Raw genomic sequence first — 27,215 nt, 5'->3', positions numbered from 1 at the left:
GATTATCGCTCACAGTAATCCTCATATCACCCTCGCTGCTTGCCATAGCGGACGGCAGGGCCGTAGTCCTGCCGCCACAGAACGGGGAGCAAACGAGGTGGTGGCTGAGTCCCGTGGGAACACAGCCACCTGTGACGCATCGTCTGAATCGTCACCGCCCGCAGTGAGGGCAGGACGTATCCACAACGTCTGCCCCAGCGTACTGGAAGCAGGCATTGTGTCCGTCCCCCTCCTCGATGAGTGTGTTGCACCCATGAGAACAGCGGGATAAGCCACGCTGGAGAAATTTGCTCTTTTAGAAAAGGAAATTTGCTCGAACACCTCCAGAACTACCGAGACGCCCAGGGGAGAGTCACTGCAGGAAGGGACCGTCCGCTGTCCACGTCGTAGATTCCAGCAGAAAGAATGATCACCAAGATCGTAGAGAAGCTCACCAGATGCGTAGGCTCTGAAGAACAAAAGGTGAATGAATGAGCAAATTTCATTCACCAATTTTCATTGGCCTTTTCTAAATACTCAGAAGATGATAGGTTCTCAAGACAAACCCCATTCTGTCGGTTCGACACAACATCGAGAGACCGACAGAAAGGGAACTAACCCTTAAATGTATGCGGGTATGTCACATAACCAGCTTTCTGGAATACCCCCCAGGTCTAGTCTGATATCCCATTGTTGTTGTAAACAAGCAATGTTGCACACTGCAATTACTGATTGGCTGCAGTGACACTCCTCACGTGATCCAAGTTGACCATTACGGAGGATGGGCGTAGGTTGATAGTTTGGTTGTAAAGATCTCAAACCTTGCTTCCTCCCAGTATGTCGGTTACAGAACCCGTTTGAAGAGTAAGTTTAATCAACCTCCCGAAAGATACAGAAACAACATGAAGACATTTTCAATGGATCACAGATTTCACGAGTCACCATGGAAACGGCTGGGAAGCTTAAAGGTTTTTGACTGTCAAACAACGTTATAAATCAGAGTTTTTTTTCATAGAAGACTTACATCTGCATCAGTGTATAAAGTGTATATAAATAATACAGTTAATAATAAAAATTAGTTGTGAATACTGAATTGCGATGGGTGAGATTTGAAATGTAGCTGTAATAATAATGTAAAATTATAATATATTATACGTAATCTGTGCTTTCACGCCCACTTGACGCTCATCAAAAACGCACACATACGCAGACAACCCCTAAAGCTTCGTAACATTTCCTTAAAATGAACTAACCCTGGAACATAGCTTGCTCCATTACACAATTTGAGCCAATTTATACAAATTGCCACATAAAAAATTGACATACCCTTGAATCTTTAATGTCTGTGGTTGCCCGAATGATCAAGGACTGGTTTCATGGTTTCGAGTCCCTTGTTTAAGTAATTTGTTTAGGTAATTGCGAATTTCTATCTCAGAGTTCTTTTATCTCACAGTTCTGACTTTTTCTCACAATTGCGAGTTTGTAACTCACAAATCTGATTTATTTTCTTAGAATCATGAAAGATATACACTCACAATTGCATCTGTCAGTCCAATGACAGAAAAAAAAAACTTTTTTCTCAGAATTGCGAGCTTGAGAAAAATAATCTGAATTGTTCTAAAGTTATAGTCAGAATTGCATGAAATAAAGATCTCGCAATTGTGAGTTTTTCATTCAATTATGATTTCATAACTTGCAACTGCGAGTTTAAATCTCGCAATTCTGAAAAAACATTTTTTTTTTTTTAGTGATGGAAACAAGTTTCCATGAAACACAATGCATTCAGAGAAGGGGTGAAAATGTTTAAACAGGATGATGTGTAAAGATTTTTTATTTTGTTTATATTTAGTTCTTCCCTTCACGTGAAGCAAGTATAACCACATGTTTCCCAGAAGACAAAATAAGTACATTTTGCCTCCAATTCAAAAAAGTTGACACACCCCAGCTCTTAATGCATTGTGCTGCCTTTTTGAGCATCAGCATTTTTCCTTTTCTTTTTTCTAAGATTGTGTGCTTTTTTGCTTTAAGATATATTGTGGAAAACGTCTCGGTTACGTTTGTAACCTCGGTTCCCTGATGGAGGGAATGAGACGTTGTGTCGAACCGACAGATGGGGTTCGTCCCTGAGAACCAATCGTTTCCGACTACTTAGAAAAGGACAATGAAAATTGGCAAATGAAATTTGCATGCCGGACTCCGCCCCGGAAATCCGGGTAAAAAAGGGAGACGGCGTGCATCATTCATTCACCTTAGTTCTGAGGAGCCTGAGACCTCTCACGACTGCTGCAGAGGACAGCACGTGTTGTGGCAAGAGGACACAACGTCTCGTTCCCTCCATCAGGGAACCGAGGTTACAAACGTAACCGAGACGTTCCCTTTCTGTCGGTCTCTCGACGTTGTGTCGAACCGACAGATGGGGTTCCAATGGAAAACGCCATAACACTGTGCCCTGTCACAATCTCAACGAAGCGACGGTGACTGGCCTGGGCGTGTCAGCCGTGAACGCTACCGCGAAATTGTAACCTACCAGTGGGTAGGTAGGGGGTCCCAGAGCTTTCTTGAAAGGTGGGAAGGCCCCTACCTTCGGCCTCACAGGCGGCGGCCTTGTTTCTCTAACAGCGAGAAGCCGCCCGGAACCGTAAGGCCACTGGGTAAGCGCTACTTCCTCAAGTGGGGGATGCGCTACAGAGACCACTTCCTACCGCAGGGAGGAGCTAGTGGAGATACCAACATGGTCTCACCGATGGGGGAGAACTCATGGGAAGAAAGTGCGGCTGAAGAGAAACCGCGAGGTGGAGGTCCACCTGGGGAGGTCATGGGTTACCAAGGTGGGAACCAGCATGAGGATACATCAGACGGAACCGCCCTACTGGGGGTTGCAACGTCTGGTAGCACTAGGTCCGGTTAGAGCTATGTTGCGAATAACTCCGGAGATACCCGGCCTAAGGGGCAGGGCTGCTCTGCCCAGCCCGCCCCAGAGGGTGCTTGCTTAGTGATGGATGGAGTGCCTGTTCTTCGCCCAGTGGGGAAAGAATGGAGGCTGAATCGGTATACTGACCCACTCGAGAGAGGGGGAAAAGAACCGAACAGGCGTACACCCTACCAGTTGCCGGTCCTACATGTGGCCATGCAGGACGCGGGCTGACACCGGCTCTACGCGGAGGTTGTAAAACCTCGCGAAGGTGTTGGGTGTAGCCCAACCCGCAGCTCTGCAAATGTCTGCGAGAGAGGCCCCCCGTGCCAAAGCCCAAGAGGAGGCAACACCCCGGGTGGAGTGGGCCCTCACTCCTAGGGGGCACGGGCGATTTAGGGATTGGTAAGCTGCCTTGACAGCATCCACGATCCAGTGGGCTAACCTCTGCTTGGAGACAGCTCGCCCCTGCTGCTGACCTCCGAAACAGACAAAGAGCTGATCCGAGCTCCTGAAGCTCTGTGTGCGCAGAGGCGCACACAGAAGTAGAGGCGCAGCGCACGTACTGGACACAACACGGACGGGGTTGGGTCTTCCTCCCCAGTTGGGAGCGCCTGTAAATTCACCACCTGGTCCCGAAAGGGAGCGGTGGGAACCTTGGGCATGTAGCCGGGCCGAGGTCTCAGGATAACGTGAGAATCCCTGGGTCCGAATTCTAGGCAGTCAGGGGACACGGAGAAAGCCTGTAGATCCCCTACCCTCTTGATGGAGGCGAGCGCCATAAGGAGAACCGTCTTCATCATGAGATGAGGAAGAGAGGCATCCCCTAGGGGCTGAAGGGGGGCCTGGTGAGACCTGTCAGGGCTACATCCAGGTCCCAAGAGGGTATGGAGCGAGGACGAGGCGGGTTACGCCTCCTCGCGCCCCTTAGGAAACTAATGACCAGGTCGTGCTGCCCTAGAGACTTCCCAGCAACTGAGTTGTGATGAGCAGCAATGGCGGCTACATACACTTTCAGTGTGGAGGGGGAGAGGTTAGTCTCGAGTCTCTCTTGTAGGAAGGACAGCACGGAACCGATCGCACAACTCCGTGGGTCTTCTCCTCGAGAAGCACACCAGGTCGAGAAGAGGCGCCACTTGTAGGCGTACAGTCGCCTAGTGGCAGGTGCCCTAGCCTGAGAAATGGTAGCTACCACCGCTGGGGGCAGACCACTCAGGATCTCCTAGTCCCGTCCAGGGGCCAGACATGGAGGTTCCAGAGGTCTGGCCTGGGATGCCATAACGTGCCCTTCCCCTGGGAAAGCAGGTCCTTCGTCAGGGGAATCGGCCAGGGGGAGCTGTCGTCAAGAGCATTAGCTCCGAGAACCAAGTCCGGTTGGGCCAGTGTGGCGCAATGAGTAACACTTGCTGCTCCTCTTCCCTGACCTTGCACAGGGTCTGTGCAATGAGGCTCACTGGGGGGAAGGCGTACTTCCGCTTGTCCCGCGGCCAGCTGTGCGCTAGGGCATCTGTGCCAAGGGGTCCCTTGGTCAGAGAGTACCAAAGCGGGCAATGGGTGGTTTCGAGGGACGCGAACAGGTCTACCTGGGCCTGCCCGAACTGCACCCAAATGAGCTGGACTGCGCGGGAGAGCGCATCGGCTGTCTGGTTCAGGTCGCCTGGGATATACGTGGCACGCAGGGAGCGGGTCACCTGCTGACTCCACCGGAGAAGGCGTCGGGCGAGTCGTGTTAACTGCAGTGAGCGAACACCACCCTGTCGATTGATATACGCTACTGCAGTAGTGCTGTCCGACCGGACCAGCACGTGCTTGCCCTGCACGAGAGGCTGCAGCCTCTTTAGTGCGAGTAGCACGGTCCACAACTCTAGGCAATTGATATGCCAGCGCAGGCGGGGGCCCGTCCAAAGCCCCGACACTGCGTGCCTGTTGCACACTGCACCCCAACCCTGCAGGGAGGCGTCCGTTGTCACCATGACATGCCTCGTAATCTGCCCTAGGGGTACCCCTGCCCGAAGCAAGGTCATGGAAGACCAAGGGGTTAGGGTGCGTCGGCAGCGAGGCGTAATCACCATCTGCCTGCTGCCGGTGTGCCACGCTCTCCAGGGAACTCGACTCTGTAGCCAGTGTTGGAGCGGCCTCATGTGCATCAACCCGAGGGGTATCACCGCCGCCGAGGATGCCATGTGTCCCAGGAGCCTCTGAAATAGTTTCAGGGGAACACCTGACTGCGTGAAATGATCCAGGCAGTTCAACACCGACTGGGCGCGTACTGCGGACAGTCGCGCTGTCATGGTGACAGAGTTGAGTTCCATACCAAGATAGAGGATGCTCTGCACAGGGGAGAGCTTGCTCTTCTCTCGGTTGACCTGTAGTCCCAATCGATCTAGGTGCCAGAGCACCAGGTCCCTGTGTGCACACAACAGATCTCGCGAGTGTGCCAAGATAAGCCAGTCGTCGAGATAGTTGAGTACCCTCACACCCCTCTCCCTGAGGGGAGAGAGGGCGGCCTCCACGATCTTCGTAAAGACTCGTGGAGACAGAGACAGACCGAAGGGGAGGACTCTGTACTGATATGCCCGACCCTCGAAAGCGAACCGTAGGAACGGGCGATGACGAGGGAGAATCGAGACATGAAAGTAAGCGTCCTTTAGGTCGATTGCCATGAACCAATCCTGACATCTGACAGATGCCAGGATGCGCTTCTGTGTGAGCATCCTGAACGGCAGCTTGTGCAGGTGTCTATTCAGGGTATGCAGATCTAGAATGGGGCGCACCCCCCCCCCCGCCTTTTTTGGCGATGATGAAGTAAGGGCTGTAAAACCCCTTGGACATCTCGGCTAAGGGGACGGACTCGATCGCACCCTTCGCCAGAAGGGTGGTGACCTCGCCCCGTAGTACAGGAGCATCCCGGCCTCTGACCGAGGTGGCGAGGATGCCCCGAAACTTGGGCGGGTTTCTGGTGAACTGGATCGCGTAGCCGAGACGGATCGTTCTCCTCAGCGACCGTGACGGTGTGGGAAGCTCGAGCCAAGCTCCCAGGGACCGCGACAGGGGGGACTAAGGGTACGATCTGCTTCATCGACCCCCCGGGGGGTGGTTCGATGGCTGGCAGTGCGGGTCTCTCGCTGGGGGGCCCCCGGGAAGAAGATATAATAATATAATATAATAATTTCTTCTGGATTGTATTAGTATTGTAATGGATATAACCGGAGTGATAGTGATGTCATGTATAAGTGACGCAATGAAGGAGGGGGCTGTTATTGATAAACGCACCTGTGGATGAGTGATGGCGGTAACATGTTAAAAAGGGGAGAAAGAAGAGCAACAAGGGAGAGTGAGGAGGAGGAGCTAAGACTGTGAGACACGGAAAAGTACGCTAGTAGAGTCCACGGGGAAATGGGGATCGAATTGTGGCGTTCATGGCTGGCTAGCACTACCGGCGCCGAAGAAAACCGGGGGTCCACTTATTGGCCCGGAGGTAGATAGTGGGATATAAGTAGTGAGAGAGGAAAGGGACTATAGGTGGACACCGGCGGACTGTTTGAATAATTCTCCTCAATCCCCGTGGCCGAGAGACGGCTACCTGCTGAACGTGACGATGGGGTGTCGTCAGACGGACAGGGAAGTCCGGTTTTAATTGCTTTACATGTGTGTTTGTTAATGTGCTTGTGCTCCTTTGTAGACATAATTAATTTTCTCCCAATGCCATATGCTGGTTTTATAGGTTGGTTAACTTCACGTATGTGCATGGGTTATGTTTTAAGAACATTTATAACGTGTGCTGTGCAAGCTGGTATTTATGACGTGTGCTGTTGGTTTGCACTATGAATTGTTGCTGTGAATCTTTACTGTGTGCTATGCCAATTTGGGGTGGTTGGCTGTAATAGGGGATAACCAGTGTGTGTTATTGTGAATTAAGTTGACAAATGCTGCAGAGCTGCTCTTATTGAAATAAATATATTATTTTTATCTGGTATCCTGAGTGGTTGGCGTTTCTGTAGTGCTCCCTCCAGACCTTACCGGTTTAGAATTAAAGGTGGTGGCAGCAACATTATTGGAAGCGGCCTAGTGCCCTTAGTGGTGGCTAAGGTTTGTTACAGTATTGATGGTTCCCTTTCGAGAGAGGTCTCCCTACATTGCATGAAACGCTAGGGGGAATCCCCTTCTCCAACCTTTACTGAATCCTTATTGAATAACGCCAGTGAAAATAAAATGTAACTGGCCAATGCCGGTCAAGACGGCGCTTAGGGGCGTGGCACCACCCCTATATAACTCGCCATCTGGACCGCATTCCTCAGAATCTTTCTCCTTCACTCACCTTTCGCATGCTGTTGAGGATACACTTCAGAGAAGAGGAATTCATCGGATCCTTCTACTCATGTGTTCCGGTATGCCAATTTGCAAGTTATGTTCAGGGCCCATCGACCCGACCCCGTGCTCTGCCTAGGTCTGGCCCATGCCGAGGGGGCTCTCTCTGAGTCTAACTGCCCGCACTGCGAAGACCTTCCGGTGCGGGTGCTTAAGGCTCGGAGAGTCGCCGCCCTCGAAGATTTTGTTAGGCAGCGTCCCACCGCCACCAGCGAGCCGCTGGCGGGACCGCCGCCCCTCCACCCCCCCGGGGAGATAAAGAGCTGGACCGCCGTCATCGCTCTCTGCCCCCCGGGTCTCCAGTGTCCTTCGCGGATGATAGCCTCCGTCCCGCTGATGAAGCTACGGAGATGATCCAGTTTGGCGCTTCGGGAGATGAAGACGAGCTCATGTCGCTGGCGGCTTCGGACAGGGATCTGTCGGGGTCAGAGGAGCTAGCGGCGTCGGGGAAGGAACGGGCGGAGTGGGATGCCCCTCCCGCGCTTCACGAAGAGCTCGTTCGTGTTCTCACCAGGGCCGTACAAGACCTTGGCCTCGAGTGGATCTCCCCCGACGAGCCGGCGAGGAGTAAGCTGGACACGTGGTTTCTTCAGCCGGGCTGCCGCGCCGCCGCCCAGAAGAAACGCGCGCCTTTTTTTCCCAGATGTCCACGAGGAGGTCGTGAAAGCGTGGTCTGCGCCCCAGTCGGCGCGCACCCACGCCTCGGGATCGGCTATTTTCTCCCTGGTGGATGGGGCGGAAGCCCGCAGCTATGCGTGCATTCCCGCCGTCGAGCAAGCGATTGCGGCGCACCTGGGTCAGGGCTCTAGACTAACTTTTTGCACTGGTTGCACTGGTGCGCCTAATTTAAATTGCGCACAAACGTTAGGTGCACCCAAATTTTCGACCGCATCGCATTTAACACCGCAGTTTTACAAGTTCACTTTTTTTTTTAAATCGCTGTCCATATAGGCAATATTGACTTGTAAACGATTAACTAACAATCTGGTCAACATAAAGTTCTTTATTTGAAGCACAATTCTACAAGAAAGCAGGGCTCTAGACTAACACTTGAGAGAGGTGGCACTGGTGCTACCAAGTTATTCAGTTGGTGGCACCAGCCCTTAATTTGATAGCACCAGAGTCGTGGGGTGAGGTAAGAAAAAAGAATCACTAAAACTTCATTAAAATGTGTTTAATACATTAATAAATCAATTAGAAATTAATACAAATCATTGTTTATGATTGAATTATTTTTATTGTATATGTAAACTCTCTTTCAACACTTTACCATATTTAAAGCACATCTTTCTTAAAGCTACTTTCTTCCTTTATTTGTTGTGAACGACTCCTATAAGAGAACACAATTCCTTTAATATCAGTGAGTGTTTTTGGGCCCGTCCGTTGTTGTTTGATGAACATTATAAACAGAGATCTTTATTATGCTGCTGCCCCTTTAAGAGCTCGCGCAATATACTGGAACACGTGTTTTGTTTCCCAACTGTTTGGTCACGAAACAAACTGAATACCTTTACAAGGTTTCTTGTTAATATGGGAATTTTTAGGTTATTTTGTGTTAATATGTCCGTTTCAGAGTAAGAAGGCGTGAAAGAGAACTCCGTTTAGTATTTTGTGCTCTGACTCTCTGGGCGCGCGCATCTCAAACAACCCGCGAGACCTGAAGGCTTTTAGTGATTATTTCATGAAAGCTGCATTGATACACGTTTGGCTTCTATCAATAGCGACTCACAAATAAATAGTATTTAGCGTGATGTATAACGTTTTGTATGCTTTGCAGTATTGTTAGAGATCTTTATACAATAGTTCAGTGCTTAAAGTTTAAACACATGTTTCCTGCATTAGCTTCACATGCATACAATACTTGCAACACATTTCGTTATCTTTGCTGTTTTGTACCTTAGCAGGGGAAATTCTTGTATTCTGCATATTTATTTAAGTTGCAAGATTGAGCACTTCACTCGTCTGCTCTTTCGGTCCTTCGCCTCTTACCCGTAACCCGCGAATTACGTCTTTGGGGGCGGGGCACTGATAGATAAGGAATGGTTGAAGGAGGGGAGACGAAAATGAGTGACTGAATGCGCAGCTTGCGCAATATAACATTTCTGCACATTAAATTTATAATACGCAAAAATTATATATTGATCAGTTTGACAGTTGCACCGGTGTGACCATTAAGAAAAACTTGTCGCACTGGCAGGAAAATTTGTCGCAAAATGAGACCATTTAGTCGCAGTCTAGCGTGTCAGAGCATTGGTTATGATTTTCAGACGGATCAGGCCTTATGTTAACATTCTTATCGAAAAAGTTGTCAATCGTTCTTTTCATCTTCTCTCATCATCCGCGGCTACATCCAGTCTGTTTATCTGACGGGCCTATAGGCTACTCACCTCTCTGTCCGACTGCAGCACAGCATTTTCAAACGTACACACACGTACAGGAATATCTGGACCACGGCCAATCAGAGGGGGGTCCGCCCTTCACTATCTCTGATTGGTTTAGACCACGATATGGGCCTAATGTGTCTGTTGTTGAACCACAGGGAGACTTTCGCAGAGACTTTTTTTCCCTCGAACGGCTGGTCGCACCGGTGCGACCTCAGATTTTTTTTAGTCGCACCATTGAGAAATTAGGTCACATGTGCGACCAAATTGGTCGCACTCTAGAGCCCTGTGGGTCCGTCTTCATCATCGCTGCGATCCGAGGCGGTGCTGCCGTCTAAACCGTGCCGGATGACCGCCCACATAGCAGAGAAGGCATATGCCGCCTCTGGGGAGGCTGCCTCTGCTCTGCACACCATGGCGGTACTCCAGGTTTTCCAGGCTCAGCTGCTGCGTTCTCTGGACGGGGAAGAACCTAACCCGGACGGCGTTAAGGACCTGCGCGCGGCCACAGATTTCGCGCTTATGGCCACTAAGCACACAGCCCAAGCCATCGGCCGCTCCATGGGCTTCATGGTTGCGCTTCACCGTCACCTGTGGCTGACGCTCACGGATCTCAAGGAGGCGGACAAGAGAGCCCTCCTGAACGCTCCGTTGTCTCCCTCTGGTCTATTCGGGGACGCCGTGGATGCCGTCATCCAGCGTTTCAGGCAGGACCAAAAGCGCTCACGCGCTATGAGCCAGGTACTCCCCAGGCCCCGCCCAGCTGTCTTCGCGTCACCGATCCTCATCTGCACGCTCGGCGCAGAGACCGGTGAAGCAGCCCACGCTCGCGGCCCCCTCCGCAGCTCCCGAACCGGCGGTTCACCCCAAGCAATGGCGAGACATGCCCAGGAAGCGCCACGGCCCAGGGAAGGATCGTCGCCCGAGGGGAGGTTCGGCATCTGGGCCGAAGCCGAGTTCCTGACGAGTTCGCTGGGAGGAGGAAAGTGCTCGACGGGGGACCTCCCGCGAAGAGTCCGAGGTTCTCGTCTGTCCCCCTAGCGGTTGCGGGCGACACAGAGAACGATTGTGTTATGGATGTTGTTGTGTCAAATGTAATAAAAATGCACACATTTTCACAATCAGAGCATCTTCCTCCTCTGATGAATGCTGCAAGCTCGCCGCCTCCGTGCCGCGAGCTGCTGTTGTCTCATCCTGTGCCAAGCTGGTCGCACCCCCGGTTTTATGGCGATGCACCAATCCCGCTTATGTCCTGTCTCATACTCTGGTTACTGCGAGTCAGAGCTCTCTCGGCGGAGCTCGGAGCGGCGCTCATACGCCGCCGCTAAGTCCGCCGACAGCGGTTTCTCCCTCGCGCGGGATAACGCGGAGAGTGCAGAACGAGACGTTGCGTCCCTTGCAGGCTCGCAAGGCAGCATGGCAGTCCATCCCGGGTATCTCACCCTGGGTGCTGAACATAGTAGAGAACGGCTACTCGCTCCATTTTCGGCGCAGGCCGCCCCGCTTCAATGGCGTGGTCCCATCCGTAGTCTCCCTGAGGAATATACCGCTGTTGAGACAGGAGATCGACAGCCTCCTCGCAAAGCAAGCGATAGAGGTAGTCCCCTCAAACGAGAGAGAGAGCGGCTTCTACAGCCACTATTTTGTCGTTCCAAAGAGAAATGGGGGCTTCCGGACGATTTTAGACCTGAGACCCATCAATCGTGCGCTGTACAAACGCGCTTTCAGAATGTTGACGATAAAACAGATCCTCGCGCAGACTCGGCCCGGGGACTGGTTTATTTCAGTAGATCTAAAAGATGCATACTTTCATGTTCAAATAGCCCCTCGCCACAGGCGCTTTCTGAGGTTTGCATTCGAGGGCACCGTACCAGTTCATGGTGCTCCCCTTCGGGCTGGCGTTAGCTCCGCGCACTTTTACAAAGATAGTGGATGCGGCTTTATCCCCCCTGAGAGCGAGCGGTATGCGCATTCTGAATTATTTGGACGATTGGCTAGTTTTGGCCCACTCGCAAGAGATGCTTGATGCCCATGTATGCAGGCTCCCTTCGCACATGAAAGCCTTGGAGCCTGTGTGTGAACAGACAGAAGAGCGTGCTTCTCCCCAGCCGGTTGATCTTTATTTGGGAGTGTGCTTAGACTCGATCACCATGCGCGCTCATCTGAGCCCAGAGCGCGTTCAACATATCACGTCGACCTTGAGCCTTTTCAGTCTGGGTCGTCTCGTATCGCTAAAAGTGTTTCAGAGGCTTCTGGGGCTGATGGCGTCAGCAACCGCAGTGTGCCACCTCGGTTTGTTGTTCATGCGTCCCCTCCAGCTCTGGCTGAGGTCCCGCATGCCGAGAAATGCTTGGTTAGCGGGGCACGCGAGAGTCGCGGTAACACGCGGATGTCTAAACACCCTGAAACCTTGGTACATGTATCGCCGCGGCATCCAGTTGGGTCCTATCACAGGGCAGAAAGTGGTTACGACAGACGCGTCTCTGACGGGATGGGGAGCCCTGTGCGACGGCGCCCCGGCCTCGGGCTCCTGGTTGGAGTCGGAGAGACAGTGGCATATCAACCGCTTAGAGTTGAAAACGGTTTTCTTGGCCCTCAAGTGCTTTCTCCCGCAGATCGAGTCGCAACATGTACTGATTCGTACGGACAACACGTCAGTAGTGTCATACATAAATCGACAGGGCGGTGTCCGTTCATGAGCCCTCTTCGAACAGGCGGTGCAACTCCTCCTTTGGGCCGATCGTCACCTGCTCTCCATCAGGGCGATGCATGTGCCAGGTCAGATGAACTGCGGAGCGGACATGCTGTCGAGGGACGGCCCCCCTCACGAGGAATGTAGGTTGAACCCTCAGTCAGTAAACTTGATCTGGGATCGGTTCGGGAAAGCGGATGTCGATCTTTTCACGATGGAGAAGAATACGCATTGCCCTCTGTTCTTCTCCCTGTCGAGCTCCCCACTGGAGGGGGACGCGCTCACGAGCCCATGGCCGAGAGCCAGCCTCTATGCGTTTCCACCAGTGAAGATTTTACCGTTGGTGCTACGCAAAATCAGAACAGAAAAAGCTGCCGTGACGCTGATCGCCCCGAGATGGACGAATCAGCCGTGGTTTCCAGACCTAATGGAGCTGATGGCAGCGCCTCCGTGGCCGATTCCGCTGAGGAGGGATGTGCTGACCCAAGGGAGCGGCACAATATGGCACCCCAACCCCGAGTTGTGGCGTCTGCACGTGTGGCGGGTTCACGGGGGCAGGGAGCCTTGGGGAATTTAGCGAGTCGTGTCATGGATACTATCACAGAGTCGCGAGCTCCATCTACGAGGCGCCTTTACGCTTTTAATTGGGCGGTTTTTGTAAAATGGTGCGGGGAAAACGGTCTCGATCCAGAGCTATGCCCCGTATCTGACATTCTAGCCTTCTGCAGCAGCGCTTGGACGCCGGCAGCTCGCCGTATACACTGAAAGTTTATGTCGCTGCCATTGCCGCCTTTCAACCTCCGATTGACGGTCGCTCGGTAGGCAAGCATACTTGGGTGGTGAGATTTTTACGGGGCGCGAGACGACTAAACCCGCCTCGCCCTCCTACGGTGCCGCCCTGGGTCCTAGCCTTTGTTTTAAAGGCGCTTTCACTTCCTCCGTTCGAGCCCTTGCAATCATCGGGACTGCGGGAGCTCTCCCTAAAACCGTCCTACTGCTTGCACTTGTGTCTGCTAAGCGTGTAGGGGACATACACGCGCTGTCTATCGATGATGCCTGCATGCGGTTCGGACCTAACGACTGCAGCGTCACGCTCAAACCTAAAGTGGGTTATGTGCCTAAGTCGCTCTCAACACCGTTTAGAGCGCAAGTTATATCCCTGTCTGCTTTCTCCCCGGAGCCGCCAGTCTCGCAGGATTACGCTCAGCGCACGCTGTGCCCGGTGCGAGTTTTGAGGGTTTACATTGAGCAGTCCACCGAGTTCAGACAGTCTGACCAGCTATTCGTTTCCGTAAGGGACGTCCCGTTTCAAAGCAGCGGTTGTCTCATTGGATAACAGACGCGATAGCGCTGGCATACGCCAGTCAAGGCTTGGACTGCCCGATCGATCTTAGGGCCCACTCTACTAGAGCTGTGGCTTCTTCATGGGCTTGGTCGAGAGGGGTGTCTGTTCAGGACATTTGTGCAGCAGCGGGCTGGTCTTCGCAGAATACCTTCGCCAGATTTTACAGACTGGATGTGTCCTCTCTAGCGGCACAAGTGCTGTCTGTTTCGGCACCACCCACAGCTGCCTGTAGAGACTAACGGCTTAGCTATGCTGCACTCAGCTAGGTCGTATAGGCGGTGGGGGAGGCGTAGCGTCTATGCCTATGAGCCCGTAGATGACGCTTTCTGCATAGCTTGGATCAGTATGTATTGTGACTTGAGACGGTGATGCGGAATAACAGAATTTGTTTCCGCCCCGTTCAATTCCACTCGTCGAGCTACTAGGTGTCCTTTTTTTTTTAGCCGGCGGGTGCAACCAGCTATTCCGTGCGCTGCTATCTATCGCCCTTAATATCATTTCTTTGCTGTATGTCCTGCCGCTCTAAACATAGCGGCATCACAGCTCAGTTCACACTAAAAAGTTAGTGGTATGCAAACTTAGGACCGATCGGATTGGCTCCCGCTTGCGCGGTATCCAATGGGCTTGATACTCGTGCTCGAGGCTACGCCCTGTGGATGAAGGGGGAGGTTTTTTCTCCTTTTCTCCTGATCATGCGAGGGGAGCGCTAGTTCCCTTTCTGTCGGTCTCTCGACGTTGTGTCGAACCGACAGAATGGGGTTTGTCTTGAGAACCTATCATCTTCTGAGTATTTAGAAAAGGCCAATGAAAATTGGCGAATGAAATTTGCATGCCGGGCTCCTCCCCGGATGTCCGGGTATAAGAGGGACCGACGTGCTCATTCATTCACCTTTTGTTCTTCAGAGCCTGATGAGCTTCTCTATGATCTGGTGATCATTCTTTCTGCTGGAATCTACGACGTGGACAGCGGACGTTCCCTTCCTGCAGTGACTCTCCCCTGGGCGTCTCGGCAGTTCCGGAGGTGTTCGAGCAATTTCCCTTTCTAAAAGAGCAAATTTCTCCAGCGTGGCTTGTCCCGCTGTTCTCATGGGTGCAACACACTCATCGAGGAGGGGGACGGACACAATGCCTGCTTCCAGTCCGCTGGGGCAGACGTTGTGAATACGTCCTGCCCGCACTGCGGGCGGTGACGATTCAGACGTTGCGTCACAGGTGGCTGTGTTCCGGCAGGACTCAGCCACCAACTCGTTTGCTCCCCGTTCCGTGGCGGCAGGACTACGGCCCTGCCGTCCGCTACGGCAAGCAGCGAGGGTGATATGAGGATTGCTGTGAGCGATAATCCGCCAGCCACGGGCTCACGGACCGTTCACACCTCGTCTCGCTCGTCTGACCGTTCCCCAGGAGACGGTCCGCCGTCTTATTCCTCAATCGCGTATTCGGACACGATGCGTGATGATGAGATGTCTCTTGCAGCATCGGGGGGTGACGTACTGCCATCCGACTCCGACGATTCCTCGGGCTCCCTCCCTCGGGGGGTCGAGCCCAGGAAGAAGCGGACGTCGAAATGTCAGCCATGCTTTCCCGGGCCGCCGTGAGTGTTGGGTTGCAGTGCCCGCACTGCCTCTCCCGGCGCTCGCGGCTGGCTACATGGCGCCTCGGGTTTGAGCGCGGCTCCAAGCCGCGCCCGCCCCCAGTGCCGTGTTTACCGGAAGTGCATGAGGAACTTTGTAAGACCTGGAACGCCCCTTCCCGGCACGTTTCACGTCAAACAAAGTTCTGTCACCCTCTCTTCCCTCGAGGTTGAGACAGCTGGAGGATACGTCGGTGTCCCCCAGGTGGAGTATGCCGCCGCGGTGCACTCGTGCCCGTAGGTGGCGGCCACCTGGGGGGGCTCGACCTAGACTCCCGTCCAAAGCATGTGGTGTCTCGGCATCTCTGGTGTCGAGAGCTTACATTGCGGCGGACCAAGCTGCCTCCTCTCTCCACGCTATGGCTCCTGCCAGGCCAGGGCGTTGAGAGAGCTCCACGAGGGTAAGACCGACCCAGCGCTTATGCAGGAACTCCGCGCCGCCACCGACCTCGCTCTACGGGCGACCAAGGTGACCACGCGGGCCCTGGGTCGGACGATGTCCACACTTGTGGTCCATGAGAAACTCCTCTGGCCAATCCTTGCGCAGATGAGTAACGCTGAGAAGGTCCGCTTTCTCGACGTACCCGTCTCGCAAGGGGGGGCTGGTTGGTGTTACTGTGGAGGGTTCTCGACAGTAAAAAGCAGTCCTCCGTGCCGCAACTCGGCCGCCTCGGCCGTCGAGTCCCGTGCACTGTCTGCTTCCCAGCAGCCCTGGTCCTCTTCAACGCCCTCCAGTGACCTGGAGGAGACAGCGAAGAGGAGACCATCGCCCCATCAGCAGCCGCGGGCAGCGGCTGTCATGGGATCACCTCAGGGGGATCGAGGCTACCATTGGGCCCGACCCCAGCCACAGCGCTGGTAGGTCGGATAGGGACGGTTCCTGCCCCGTCCCTCCATCTGCTGGCCCCCTCTGGGGGGCTGGCGCCCACTTACTCTCAAAAAGGAGAGTTTCCTCTCTCTCTGGGTTACCTCAGCCGCTCTCACCCTCTGCACGACGGTGAACGGCAAACTCGACGTTGCGTCATGGCAAAGCGCAATGTCGAGTATAAACACCAGCCCTCAGCACTCTCAGTCAGACAGTGCGTTGAGCTGCGCAGTCGCCAGGCAGGAAATATGGCAGAGCCGATCTCCTCCCCGGGGGGCCTCCCCTGGCAAGGAATCCGTACTGCTAGCCATCGAACCACCCTCCGCGGGGGCGATGAAGCAGATCAACCTCTAGTCCCCTGTCACAGTTCTGGGAGCCCCCAGACTGTCAGGCGGGCTGAGGAAGACGATCCGTCTCGGCTACGCGATTCAGTCGCTACACGTCCGCCCAAGTTCCGGGACGTCCTTTTACCTCAGGCAGAGGCAGGGATGCCCCCGTACTTCGGGCGGAGGTCGCCTCCCTTCTGGTGAAGGGAGCGATCGAGCCCGTCCCACCGGCCGAGGTGTTCAGCGGGTTTTACAGCCCGTACTTCATTGTCCCTAAGAAAGGCGGAGGGTTGCGCCCTATCTTGGGTCTGTGTGTTCTGAACAGGCACCTACACTAGCTGCCTTTCAGGATGGTCACGCAGAAGCGCATCCTGGCGTCCGTCAGGCGTCAGGACTGGTTCATGGCAATCGACCTGAAGGACGCGTACTTTCATGTCTCGATCCTCCCTCGACATCGGCCGTTCCGACGGTTCGCGTTCGAGGGACGGGCATATCAGTACAGGGTCCTCCCCTTCGGTCTGTCCCTGTCTCCACGAGTCTTTACGAAGGTCGTGGAAGCCGCCCTCCTTCCCCGTAGGGAAGGAGGTGTGCGGGTACTAACTATCTCGACGACTGGCTCAAGTTTTGGCACACTCTCGAGATCTGTTGTGTACACACAGGGACCTGGTGCTCCGGCACCTAGATCGGTGGGGCTACAGGTCAACTGAGAAGAGCAAGCTCTCCCCGGTGCAGAGCGTCCTCTTTCTCGGTATGGAACTCGACTCTGTCCTCATGAGCGGCCCCGCTCACCCCCCGCGGGGGGCGCGAGACCCGCGACGAGGAAGCCCGCACCCACGCGGCCTCCCAGAGGCAGTGCGACTGACTACAGAGCGCACCCGATCAGTGTTGAACTGCCTGAAGCTTTCAGACAGTCAGCGGTCCCCCTGAAACAATTTCAGAGGCTCCTGGGATACATGGCATCCTCGGCGGGGGTGGTCCCCCTCGGGTCGATGCACATACGACCGCTCCAACACTGGCTACAGAGTCAAGTTCCTTGGAGAGCGTGGCACACCGGCAGCAGGCGTATGGTCACACGCTTTTCTGCCGACACACCCTAACCCCCTGGTCTCCATGACCTTCTTGCGGACAGGGGTCCCCTTTGGGATGCCTCCCTGCAAGGTTGGGGTGCCGTGTGCAACGGGCAAGCAGTGTCGGGGCGGTGGACGGGCCCCCGCCTGCGTTGGCATTTCAACTGCCTAGAGTTGTTGGTTGTGCTACTTGCATTGAGGAGGCTACTACCTCTCGTGCAGGGCAGGCACGTGCTGGTCCGGTCGGACAGCACAGCTGCTGTGGCGTATATCATTGGATTCGCTCACGGCAGCTAAACATGACTCGCCCGGCGCCTCCTCCTCTGGAGTCAGCAGGTGATCAGTTCCCTGCGAGCCACACACATCCCAGGCGTCCTGAACCAGACAGCCGATGCGCTCTCTCGTCAGTCGACGCCTCGCGGAGAGTGGCGACTCCATCCCCGCGCAGCCGGCTCATTTGGGAGCAGTTCGGCCAGGCACAGGTGGTCCTGTTGCCTCCCCGGACTCCACCCATTGTCCGCTTTGGTACTCCCTGTCCGAGGCAACCCTTGGCACGGATGCCCTTGCGCACAGCTGGCCGCGGGACAAGCGGAAGTACGCTTCCCCCCAGTGAGCCTCATTGCACAGGTCCTGTGCAAGGCCAGGGAAGAGGAGCATCAAGTGGTACTAGTTACGCCCCTTTGGCCTAACCAGGACTTGGTTCTCGGAGCTGAGGCTCTGACAACAACTCCCCCCTGGCCGCTCCCCCTGGCGAACAGCTTCCCCAGGGGAAGGGGCACGTTACGGCATCCCAGGCAAAACCTGGTCTCCATGTCTGGACGGGACGAGGAGATCCTGAGTGACCCACCCCCGGTCCGGTTGGGACGTCACTCAGGCTAGGGCTTCGGCCACTGGGCGGCTATACGCCCATAGGTGGCGCCTCTTCTCGTCCTGGTGCTCTTCTCGGCGAGAAGACCCGCGGAGTTGCTCGGTCGGGTACGAGCTGTCCCGTCCTCAAGAGAGACGGGGGAGTAACCTCTCCCCCTCCACACTGGGAATGTATGTAGCCGCTACGGCCGCTCATCATGACCCAAGTGCTGGGTAGCCTCTGGGACAGCACGACCTGGTCATTAGGTTCCTAAGGGGCGCGAGAGGGTGACCACCTTACCCGCGCTCCGTACCCTCTTGCGACCTAGGTGGCGGGCCTCAAGAGGCCCCGCCCCCTTCGAGCCTCTCGGGGTTGCCGCTCTTTCTCAGTCTTGATAAAGACGGCTTTCCGCATGGCGCTCACCTCCAAGAGGGTAGGGGATCTACAAGCACCCTCCGTGTCCACAGATTGCCTAGAACTCGGGGCCGGGATTCTCACGTTATCTTGAGACCCCGCCCCGGCTACGTGCCCAAGGTTCCCACCACTCTCCCGAGAGACCAGGTGGTGAACCTGCAGGCGCTCCCCACCGGGGAGGAAGACCCAACCTATCCGTGTTGTGTCCAGTACGCGCACGGCGCCTCTACTTGGACCGCACGCAGAGCCCAGAAGCTCTGAGCAGCTCTTTGTCTGTTTCGGAGGTCAGCAGGAGGGCTGTCTCCAAACAGAGGCTGGCGCACTGGATCGTGGATGCCCTCGTTAGGGCATACCGATCTCATTTCGCCCCTGCCCGTTGGGGGTGAGGCACACCCCTCGTGGGCACTGGCTCAGGGCGCCTCTCTGGCAGACATCTGCAGAGCTGCGGGTTGGGCTATGCCTAACAACTCCGTGAGGTTCTAATACCTACGCGCGGAACCGGTGTCAGCCCGCATCCTGGCAAGGTGTGGGACCGGCAGCCGGTAGGGCGTACGCCTGCGGAAGCCCTTCCCCCTCCGGGGGGAGCAGTGGCGATCCCGCCTCACTTCTTTCCCCTCGGGTAAAGAACAGGCATTCCATCCATCACTAAGCACCCTTCCAGGGGACAGGCTGGGCAGAGCAGCCCTGCCCCCTTAGGCCGGGGAACAGTTGAGTTATCTCCCACATAGCTCTAACCGGACCTAGTGCTCCAGACGTGGTAACCCCCCCTCCGTGGGCTGTTCCGTCTGATGTATCCTCATGAATGGTTCCCACCTTGGCAACCCATGACCTCCCCAGGTGGACTCCCACCTTGCGGTTAACTCCTGCAGTCCGCACATTCCTCCCATGAGTTCTCCCCTGATGGTGAGACCATGTGGTGTCTCCACTAATTCCTCCCTACGGTAGGTAGTGGCCTCTGCAGCTTTTTTCCCCCAGGGGAATAATGCTTACCCAGTGGCCCGTACGGTGCCGGGCGACTTCTCGCCATTTAGAGAATCAGGCCTCCGCCCGTGACGGCCGGCGTTAGGGGGCTTCCCAACTTTTTGTGGAAAGCTCTGGGTTCCCCCTTCCTTCCACTGGAAGGTCATAATTTCGCGTTAGCGTGTTCGTCTGACTCGCCCAGGCCAGTCAACGTCGCTCCGCAGAGATTGTGACGTGGCTCAGTGCTGTGGCGTCTTCCATAGGAACCCCATTCTGTCGGTTCGACACAACGTCGAGAGACCGACAGAAAGGGAACGTCTTGGTTACGGATGTAACCTCGGTTCCCTGATGGAGGGAACGAGACGTTGTGTCCCTCATGCCACAACACTGGCCGCCCACCCCAGCGGTCGGGGGAGGATGCTCTAGGCTCCTCAGACCAAAGGTGAATGAATGAGCACGCCGGATTCCCACTTATACCTGGACATCCGGGGAGGAGCCCGTCATGCAAATTTCATTCGCCAAATACTCAGAAGATGATAGGTTCTCAAGACAAACCCCATTCTGTCGGTTCGACACAACGTCTCGTTCCCTCCATCAGGGAACCGAGGTTACATCTGTAACCAAGACGTTTTCACTCTTTGCTGCTCTCACGGCGTGATTTTATTCGGTTCCCCTAGCGTTTCACGCAATGTAGAGAGACCTCTCTCGAAAGGGAACGTCTCCGGTTACTGTCGTAACCTCGGTTCCCTGAGAGGAGGGAACGAGACATTGCGTAAACCGCCGTGCTCGCGTGCTCAGATCGTCGCGCTGTATGTTTCAGTCATAAGATTCTGAGGAATGCGGTCCAGATGGCGAGTTATATAGGGTGGCGCCACGCCCCTAAGCGCCGTCTTGACCGGCATTGGCCAGTTACATTTTATTTTCACTGGCGTTATTCAATAAGGATTCAGTAAAGGTTGGAGAAGGGGATTCCCCTAGCTTTCAGGCAATGTCTCGTTCCCTCCTCTCAGGGAACCGAGGTTACGACAGTAACCGGAGACGTTTTCTTACCTTTATAAATGGACTTTATCACCCTCGCTGCAGGTCTGCATGCACAGGACATACTTAAAACTAGACGAGAAAATTACACGTTATCATTACCTTTTTTATTTTATAAGCACATAATAGGCATTTAAAACAGTGCACAACTAAACGCGTGGTAGAGTATGAAACATGTTACCTTACTTACCAGAGTACTAAATGTCCGAGTCCTCCAAAACAGATGATTGTCTTTTAACTGATATAACAACACGATCTCATCAGAAGAAACGTTTTAAATGGTTTCATGTCAGTGTCAACGTGTCTGTAGGTCCGTTACAGCTGTTAGATGAAGTTTAACGCGATCAGTATTTCCTCCTGTTATGAAGCGGGTCACTGACGTAACGTTACATGCAGATGTGTTTGTATCACATGACAGGAAGTGATAAAGTGGAGCCTTTAGTGAGAAGTAACTTTATTAAGAGACATAAATGATATATTCCTGCAGAGGGCGCTTTAAGGCTCAGAAAAACCTATAAACAGGACACTTCTTGACATTTGTACGCTAAAAATATAATCTTTTGAGCATTTCGTATCTGATATACAAATGTAAATCCGTCCAAACTTGAAACACTCCGTGAAGAAGACTAAAATGTTTGTTTTTCCAATACAATCAGTTTCAACTGTGTACTGCATGTATTCTATTGTGTTATGGTCTCTGTGTACTGTTGTTGCTGTTTCTGTGTACTGGATGCTCCTGTCACCAAAACAAATTCCTTGTATGTGCAAACATACAGTACTTGGCAATAAAGCTCTTTCTGATTCTAAAAGGAGAATGGCCCAAATGCCGCACAACTAAGCCACGCCCACTTTATCATACTGCAATTCAGGTAGTAGACATTCCAGTGTTTTTTATTGTGGGAGGAGCAAACGCTCTTCTTCTTGAGCGCTTTACATATCGTCAAAATAAATCACTCCACCGCGTGACAGGGAGGACTCGCGAATGTATCTATTTCATTGTTTTATATTCTTTATATTACCATTAGAATGTTTAAATAGTTTATGTAGGCTCATTACATATCAGAAAATGTTTAAACACTAATGGTAAATTAATAATAAAGAAACGACGACTGCACAACATACACGAAACAGAATTTTTTCATTTTACTAAAAACCGCATACACACCTGACAACAAAAATAATAATTTCATTCCCACCACAATAAAAAATAACATGACAGATTTGTAATAATAATTCAAACATATAACAGTTATTTCTTAAATGGCTTATTCACCATGGCTTATATTTCTTGTATGCATATTTATGCATAGTGATTGTAGTATAACTTTAAAGTTATCAGATAGTGGATTGCATTGGAATCAACAATGAATTGTCATCTCCGTCCAGTCCCTCACAAACATTGACTATGACAACATTTCTGCTAAAATAGCAGTTACTACGATGACAAAAGTTAAAATAATAATAAATTCAATAATACGTTTTTACTTGTCCTGAGATCTAAAAATGGTGGGGTTAGCATGTCTAAAGGGATCTCAGATCTGCTTTATTAAAGCATGGCAGTCTCCTATGTTTTGTATGGCTTTACTATTGTGAATAAAAGCAATAAACTAACTGAAGTGTTTCCCATTTTCATTATGGCTTGTAAAGTTCACCATTATTTCAGTTTTCAATATAGACACATCAATCTACAGCTACATTTGAGATGTAACAAAAAATTGTTTCCCTTGATTGTATTCACTGTCATTTTGCACAGGTCCCTTTGTCAAACAGCAAAAAATCAGTTGTCTCAGGTAATATCACAGAAAATGACACACAGGCAGATGCGACGTTCAGTCACGGAGTGTCTCTCTCATTTTAGTGGTTATATTGTCTCGAAGCTCACAGTGTCGGTTCAGATCTCTGACCTCCAGAGGAAGTGAACCGCTCCATACCATCAGCACCGAATCCTGACCTGTGACCATCACAAACACAAAGCAAGAAGAAATGTTCGGATCAAATTTTATATCATAAAATAATGTCCGGATCTAATCGACAAGGAACAGAACCCCACCAGAGATTCACAGCACAATATTGTGTAAAATTGAATTGAAACGTCATGGCTTTACCTGATTGTGTTTTGATTTGGTCATTTGGCATGCGTTGACATCTGCCCAACACTAGAATACAATTCTTTCGGTTTAGTGTTTCTGTAAAGCATAAAGAAGGGAATAGAATCTAGTTATTTTACTCGTGACACCAGATGCACGCAACTATGACACTTTTAATGAACTTAGGTTCCTCGCAAAAAAGACAAGTGCAATGAAGAGAGAAGGTATGGTGCTTTAATGGCCTCATATTCAGGACATTTTTCTTCATTGGCTGCTGGAAAGAGGAAGTGTGTCGTGATTGGTCCGTACCTAGCAGTACAGAATCCATGCAACGCATGGAGTGGCAGTTCAGGCTGATGCTCTGCAGCAGCTGACTGTTCGTGATCTCCACCAGCAGAATGAATCCTGATCTAGTCCCGATCCACAGAGTACCACTGTGCTGAACCAGCAGACCTTTAACCGTTGCCAAAGACGACTGCATTTCTCGGCACGTGTCTTCACTCTGAACCTTTCTGGTGCAACTTAGTCTGTTGTGAGGAAACAAGAAGTTTCAATGTAGGCAAGCCAGTAAATGTGTGTGCGCGTTTGTGTGTTTGCTCACTTGAGTAATTTAGCACAGTCGATGAGGTTCACCATCCTCTCAGTCTTCTTGTCCCAGACTTCCACACTTTGGCTTCCTGTTTTACTCACATACACATGTTTGTCCACCGCTAATCGCAATATACAAGCGTCACTGCTGATACAGCCCTGCTGCCTGAACATACAAACATGTCAACATCAGCACCTTAAAGCGGCAATGATAAACTTTTTGACCTTAAAATAATGTCTCTAAAATTATTTTAGTGGTAGGTCAGCTTTTAACTGGATGAATTTGACTGCCGTTGCTACCTAAGCAGCCTCCTATTGGCTGAAATTGCACTTGTAACTTTGGTGTTCGGGCCGGTACAAGCCCCGCCTATCCCCTGCTTTACGGCATACGTCACGTTTTACTCGTAGCCTGGGAGAAGTTAGCCAACAGCAGAGCTAACAGTAAGACGAAACGAACCAAAACATCATCATGGCAGAGCCAGCCAAAAAACCAAAGAGGGTTTTGTCGAAGGAAGCAAAGAAAAGAAACCGAGACAGTGATCAGACACGAGGCCGGTCACGAATCAATATCGGACGGGCTTACACTCAGTGGCGCGAGCAGCAAGAGGCCACGGGTTGCAAAACGGATGGAGACCTAGCGGTCCTGCTCCTGGATTTGTAAGTGTTATTTGTACATTTTTTACTTTTTAACGTATTTGTTATTAGTCTGTGTCATTGGGGCACCACCGGTTCACACTTTATAACCGTAAGGTAGCTGTGAGATAATATATGGTTGCCGGTGTCGATAGCTAGCATGTTGTCATGTCTCATCATGAATGTGTGTAGTGCTTGTAAATGAAGACTAAAAAACCACAATAAACGTGTTGTGGTAAAAAGTAGCGGATTCTTTAGTTCAGACCAGTAAACCACCTGCGGTGTACTGTATGTAGATAGAAATAGCTCATTCTAAGGTAATAAAAACATAAAGCTTCATTATATACGGTCTTTACACATCTCAGAAGACATAGTTATGTATATTATATTGCATTTCTGTCAATCGATCCTCCAAAAATTACACATTGGACCATTAATGCTCATTTGTGTTATATTGAAAGCAGAGTGTGTACAGTAAGTACTCACAGATTGAGTTGTTTGAGTTTGGTGTTTATGCTTCTGCAGATGTCGTATTTAACAGTGAGGGAGATGACCCTCGTACCACAGGAGGCCCACAGAGCTCTGCGCTCCTGAAAGTGACTGGACGGGCCGAGACACATCAGCGGTGTGCTAACATCACCAACCTGCAGTGTTTTGACTGGAGCACCATTTTTAACCTGTAGTCAGAAAACATGTAAAACCACACTGCTTTCCACAAACATTCTTTTTCATTTGTTTATAATTAAATTTTCATTTACCATGTATGTGTGATTACGGAGCTTTTCAAAATAATTTCATTTAGATAGTTTTAACCACAGTCTGTTTACAGAAGTCATGCCATTCGGCAGCCATGTTTGCTACGCCTCTGGGAAGCTATTTACATCAAAGCAATAACGCCTCCAGGCAGCTGTTTACGTCATAGCAAGACAACAGGCAGATATTTCCAAAATCGCTGGCAGAAATCAGAATTAAATGGCATACAATATTTACGATCAATAATTAAACCTGACATGAACTGTACCATAACTTTGGTTTAGGACCGTTGCATTCCTCTCCATTCACTGTAATGGCAGTGGTGCATGTTGTTAAAGGGGTCATATGGCGCGAATACACGTTTTTCTGTGTCTGTGGTGTGTTATAAGTTACCCATGCATGTATTAGACACGTAAAATTGCAAAAATTCAAGTGTTGGAACAAAAGATGCATTCTATATAAAAGCGAATGCTCACCCAGACCTGCCTGAAACGCCTCGTGTAACCACACCCCCACAAATCTAGGTCAGTTTGTGGTATGATTTGACGAAGACCGCCCAAATGTATACGCAAGTAAGGTGGGCGTACCTGTCAGCACAATTGCATTGGAACCTGATGTTCACACGCTTTCAGTATTCGACCAATAACTACGCAGTGGTTAACTGGCCAATCATAGCACACCTCACTTTTCATAGCGATGAGCTTTGTAAAAAATCTGCGCGTTTCAGAGAGGCGGGGCAAAGAGGAGATACAAACATGCACGGTATGTGGAAAATACAGCGTTTTTTAACCTTAAATCGTGTATACACATTACATTAAATCTAAAACAAACGATAATATTTGTTTTAGCCGTGTCATATGACCTCTTTAATATCTTTGTTTTAACTCCAGCATAAGTAGATCAATTCACATTCACGTCGCAAATGTAATAGACCTTTGGTGTCTGGACACCACATTTATTTATTTCCATTTTTCTCCATGATTGTGGGAATCCTGGGAATAGGTTATCGATTTTAAGAATAATTTCCAAAAATGAATACCTTCAAAACTGAATCTTCATAAACGACTAGCGTCCCATCAGCTGTCCCCACTAGCAGGTTACTCTTCAGGCCTCTGAAGAATCAAAACAGAATTTTGATCTTAAAGCACATCATTGCAGTAGTCATGTCTCTGTTGAGAGGTGTGGATGTGTTCACCTGTGCTGAAGGTCACTGTGGAAGTACAGTGATGTCACAGAGTCCGTCACACTCTTCAGACTGTGCAGAATCTCTGCGCTCTGTGCGTCTATAATAAAGAGTGAACCAGACTGAGTACCAGCGACTAACCAGTCATGATGTGACCCTGGAGCTCGGACCGTCGCCAGACACAGGACAGGACTGCTGTCAATCTCCTGAAACAGGGTAGGACAAGTTTACACCTTAAAACATGATAACTGATTGACAAGAGTAGTCCTGACTGAAACTGAACTGAAGATTATTATTGACAATACAGGTCAAGGTTCTATTGAATATTTGGTACTTGTCTAAAGCTCTTTCCAGTCTCCAGATCCAGTGATGTCACACAGCCCAATTTCTGGCTGCTGCTGCCTCCTCCGATCCACACGCGGACGTCTCTTTCTCCGTTAACACCCCCGGTCGAACCGGAGACTGCCAAACACTCGCCGGGCAAACCCAATACCGTCAGCTCTCGCAGCACACACAACATCTCTGCAGAGTTCAGACGGTCGAACACCTTTGACACACAAAGAGAAACTCATTCACATCACATTTAAACATCTCAGTCCTCCAGTGCACCTTTTAAAGCTAAAGTCAGATGGCGAACCTGAGTGGAAGTGGGTCTGTCCTGAGGATTTTCCCTCAAACAATCCCTCATCAGGCACTCAAACCCCGGCCATGGTGAACAGCCATAGTATTTAACTGGATCTACATGATGGATAAAAAAGATTATAAAATTTTAAGGCAACAAAATATTAGATCTGCTTTCATTTCCAACTTGAAAATTGGAATATTGCAGTAAATCGAAGAGAACGTCTTGGTTACGGATGTAACCTCGGTTCCCTGATGGAGGGAACGAGACGTTGTGTCGAACCGACAGAATGGGGTTTGTCTTGAGAACCTATCATCTTCTGAGTATTTAGAAAAGGCCAATGAAAATTGGCGAATGAAATTTGCATGCCGGGCTCCTCCCCGGATGTCCGGGTATAAGAGGGAAGCCGGCGTGCTCATTCATTCACCTTTGGTTGGTCTGAGGAGCCTAAAGCATCCTCCCCCGACCGCTGGGGTGGGCGGCCAGTGTTGTGGCATGAGGGACACAACGTCTCGTTCCCTCCATC

The 27,215-nt window shown here is 51.4% G+C and overlaps 2 protein-coding genes across 6 annotated transcripts in view; both read right to left on the bottom strand.

The window, feature by feature from the left end:
• Positions 1-21,208, bottom strand: part of clpxb (caseinolytic mitochondrial matrix peptidase chaperone subunit Xb) — a 40,440-nt gene extending 19,232 nt beyond the window's left edge. For 2 of the 5 annotated variants that reach the window (XM_057326662.1, XM_057326664.1), the window contains exons 1-2: positions 21,014-21,208; positions 20,836-20,895 (exon numbers count right to left, since the gene is read on the bottom strand). In XM_057326662.1, coding sequence (XP_057182645.1) covers positions 20,836-20,887 — 52 coding nt within the window. In that variant the 5' untranslated portion in view covers positions 20,888-20,895; positions 21,014-21,208. Of the gene's footprint in view, positions 1-321; positions 449-20,835; positions 20,896-21,013 lie in introns of all 5 variants that reach the window. The other 3 variants (XM_057326665.1, XM_057326667.1, XM_057326666.1) reach the window with 3 other exon arrangements.
• A 52-nt stretch (positions 21,209-21,260) lies between these two features.
• Positions 21,261-26,829, bottom strand: LOC130549458 (leucine-rich repeat serine/threonine-protein kinase 2-like). Its single transcript, XM_057326669.1, has 9 exons — positions 26,705-26,829; positions 26,402-26,614; positions 26,080-26,273; positions 25,924-25,996; positions 24,618-24,808; positions 23,512-23,664; positions 23,220-23,437; positions 22,929-23,009; positions 21,261-22,774 (listed from the first exon to the last, which is right to left on the bottom strand). Exons 1-9 carry the CDS (start codon positions 26,753-26,755, stop codon positions 22,653-22,655), a joined length of 1,296 nt encoding a protein of 431 aa, XP_057182652.1. The 5' UTR covers positions 26,756-26,829; the 3' UTR covers positions 21,261-22,652.
• Between the last annotated feature and the right edge of the window lie 386 nt (positions 26,830-27,215).

The sequence above is a fragment of the Triplophysa rosa genome, unplaced genomic scaffold (genome assembly GCF_024868665.1).
Source record: "Triplophysa rosa unplaced genomic scaffold, Trosa_1v2 scaffold120_ERROPOS529585, whole genome shotgun sequence".
Classification (NCBI taxonomy): domain Eukaryota; kingdom Metazoa; phylum Chordata; class Actinopteri; order Cypriniformes; family Nemacheilidae; genus Triplophysa; species Triplophysa rosa.
Note: the sequence above shows the minus strand (reverse complement) of the source record. Positions and strands in the feature narration are given on the sequence as shown.

Bases quoted from the DNA above. Each gene is read 5' to 3' on its own strand.
- LOC130549458 (XM_057326669.1), bottom strand. From the start codon at position 26,755: ATGAGGGATTGTTTGAGGGAAAATCCTCAGGACAGACCCACTTCCACT. The intron at 23,665-24,617 runs GTGAGTACTTAC...TTGTATGTTCAG, and splicing joins AAACTCAAACAACTCAATCT to GCAGCAGGGCTGTATCAGCA. The intron at 23,438-23,511 runs GTGAGCAAACAC...TCCTCACAACAG, and splicing joins GACTGTGCTAAATTACTCAA to ACTAAGTTGCACCAGAAAGG.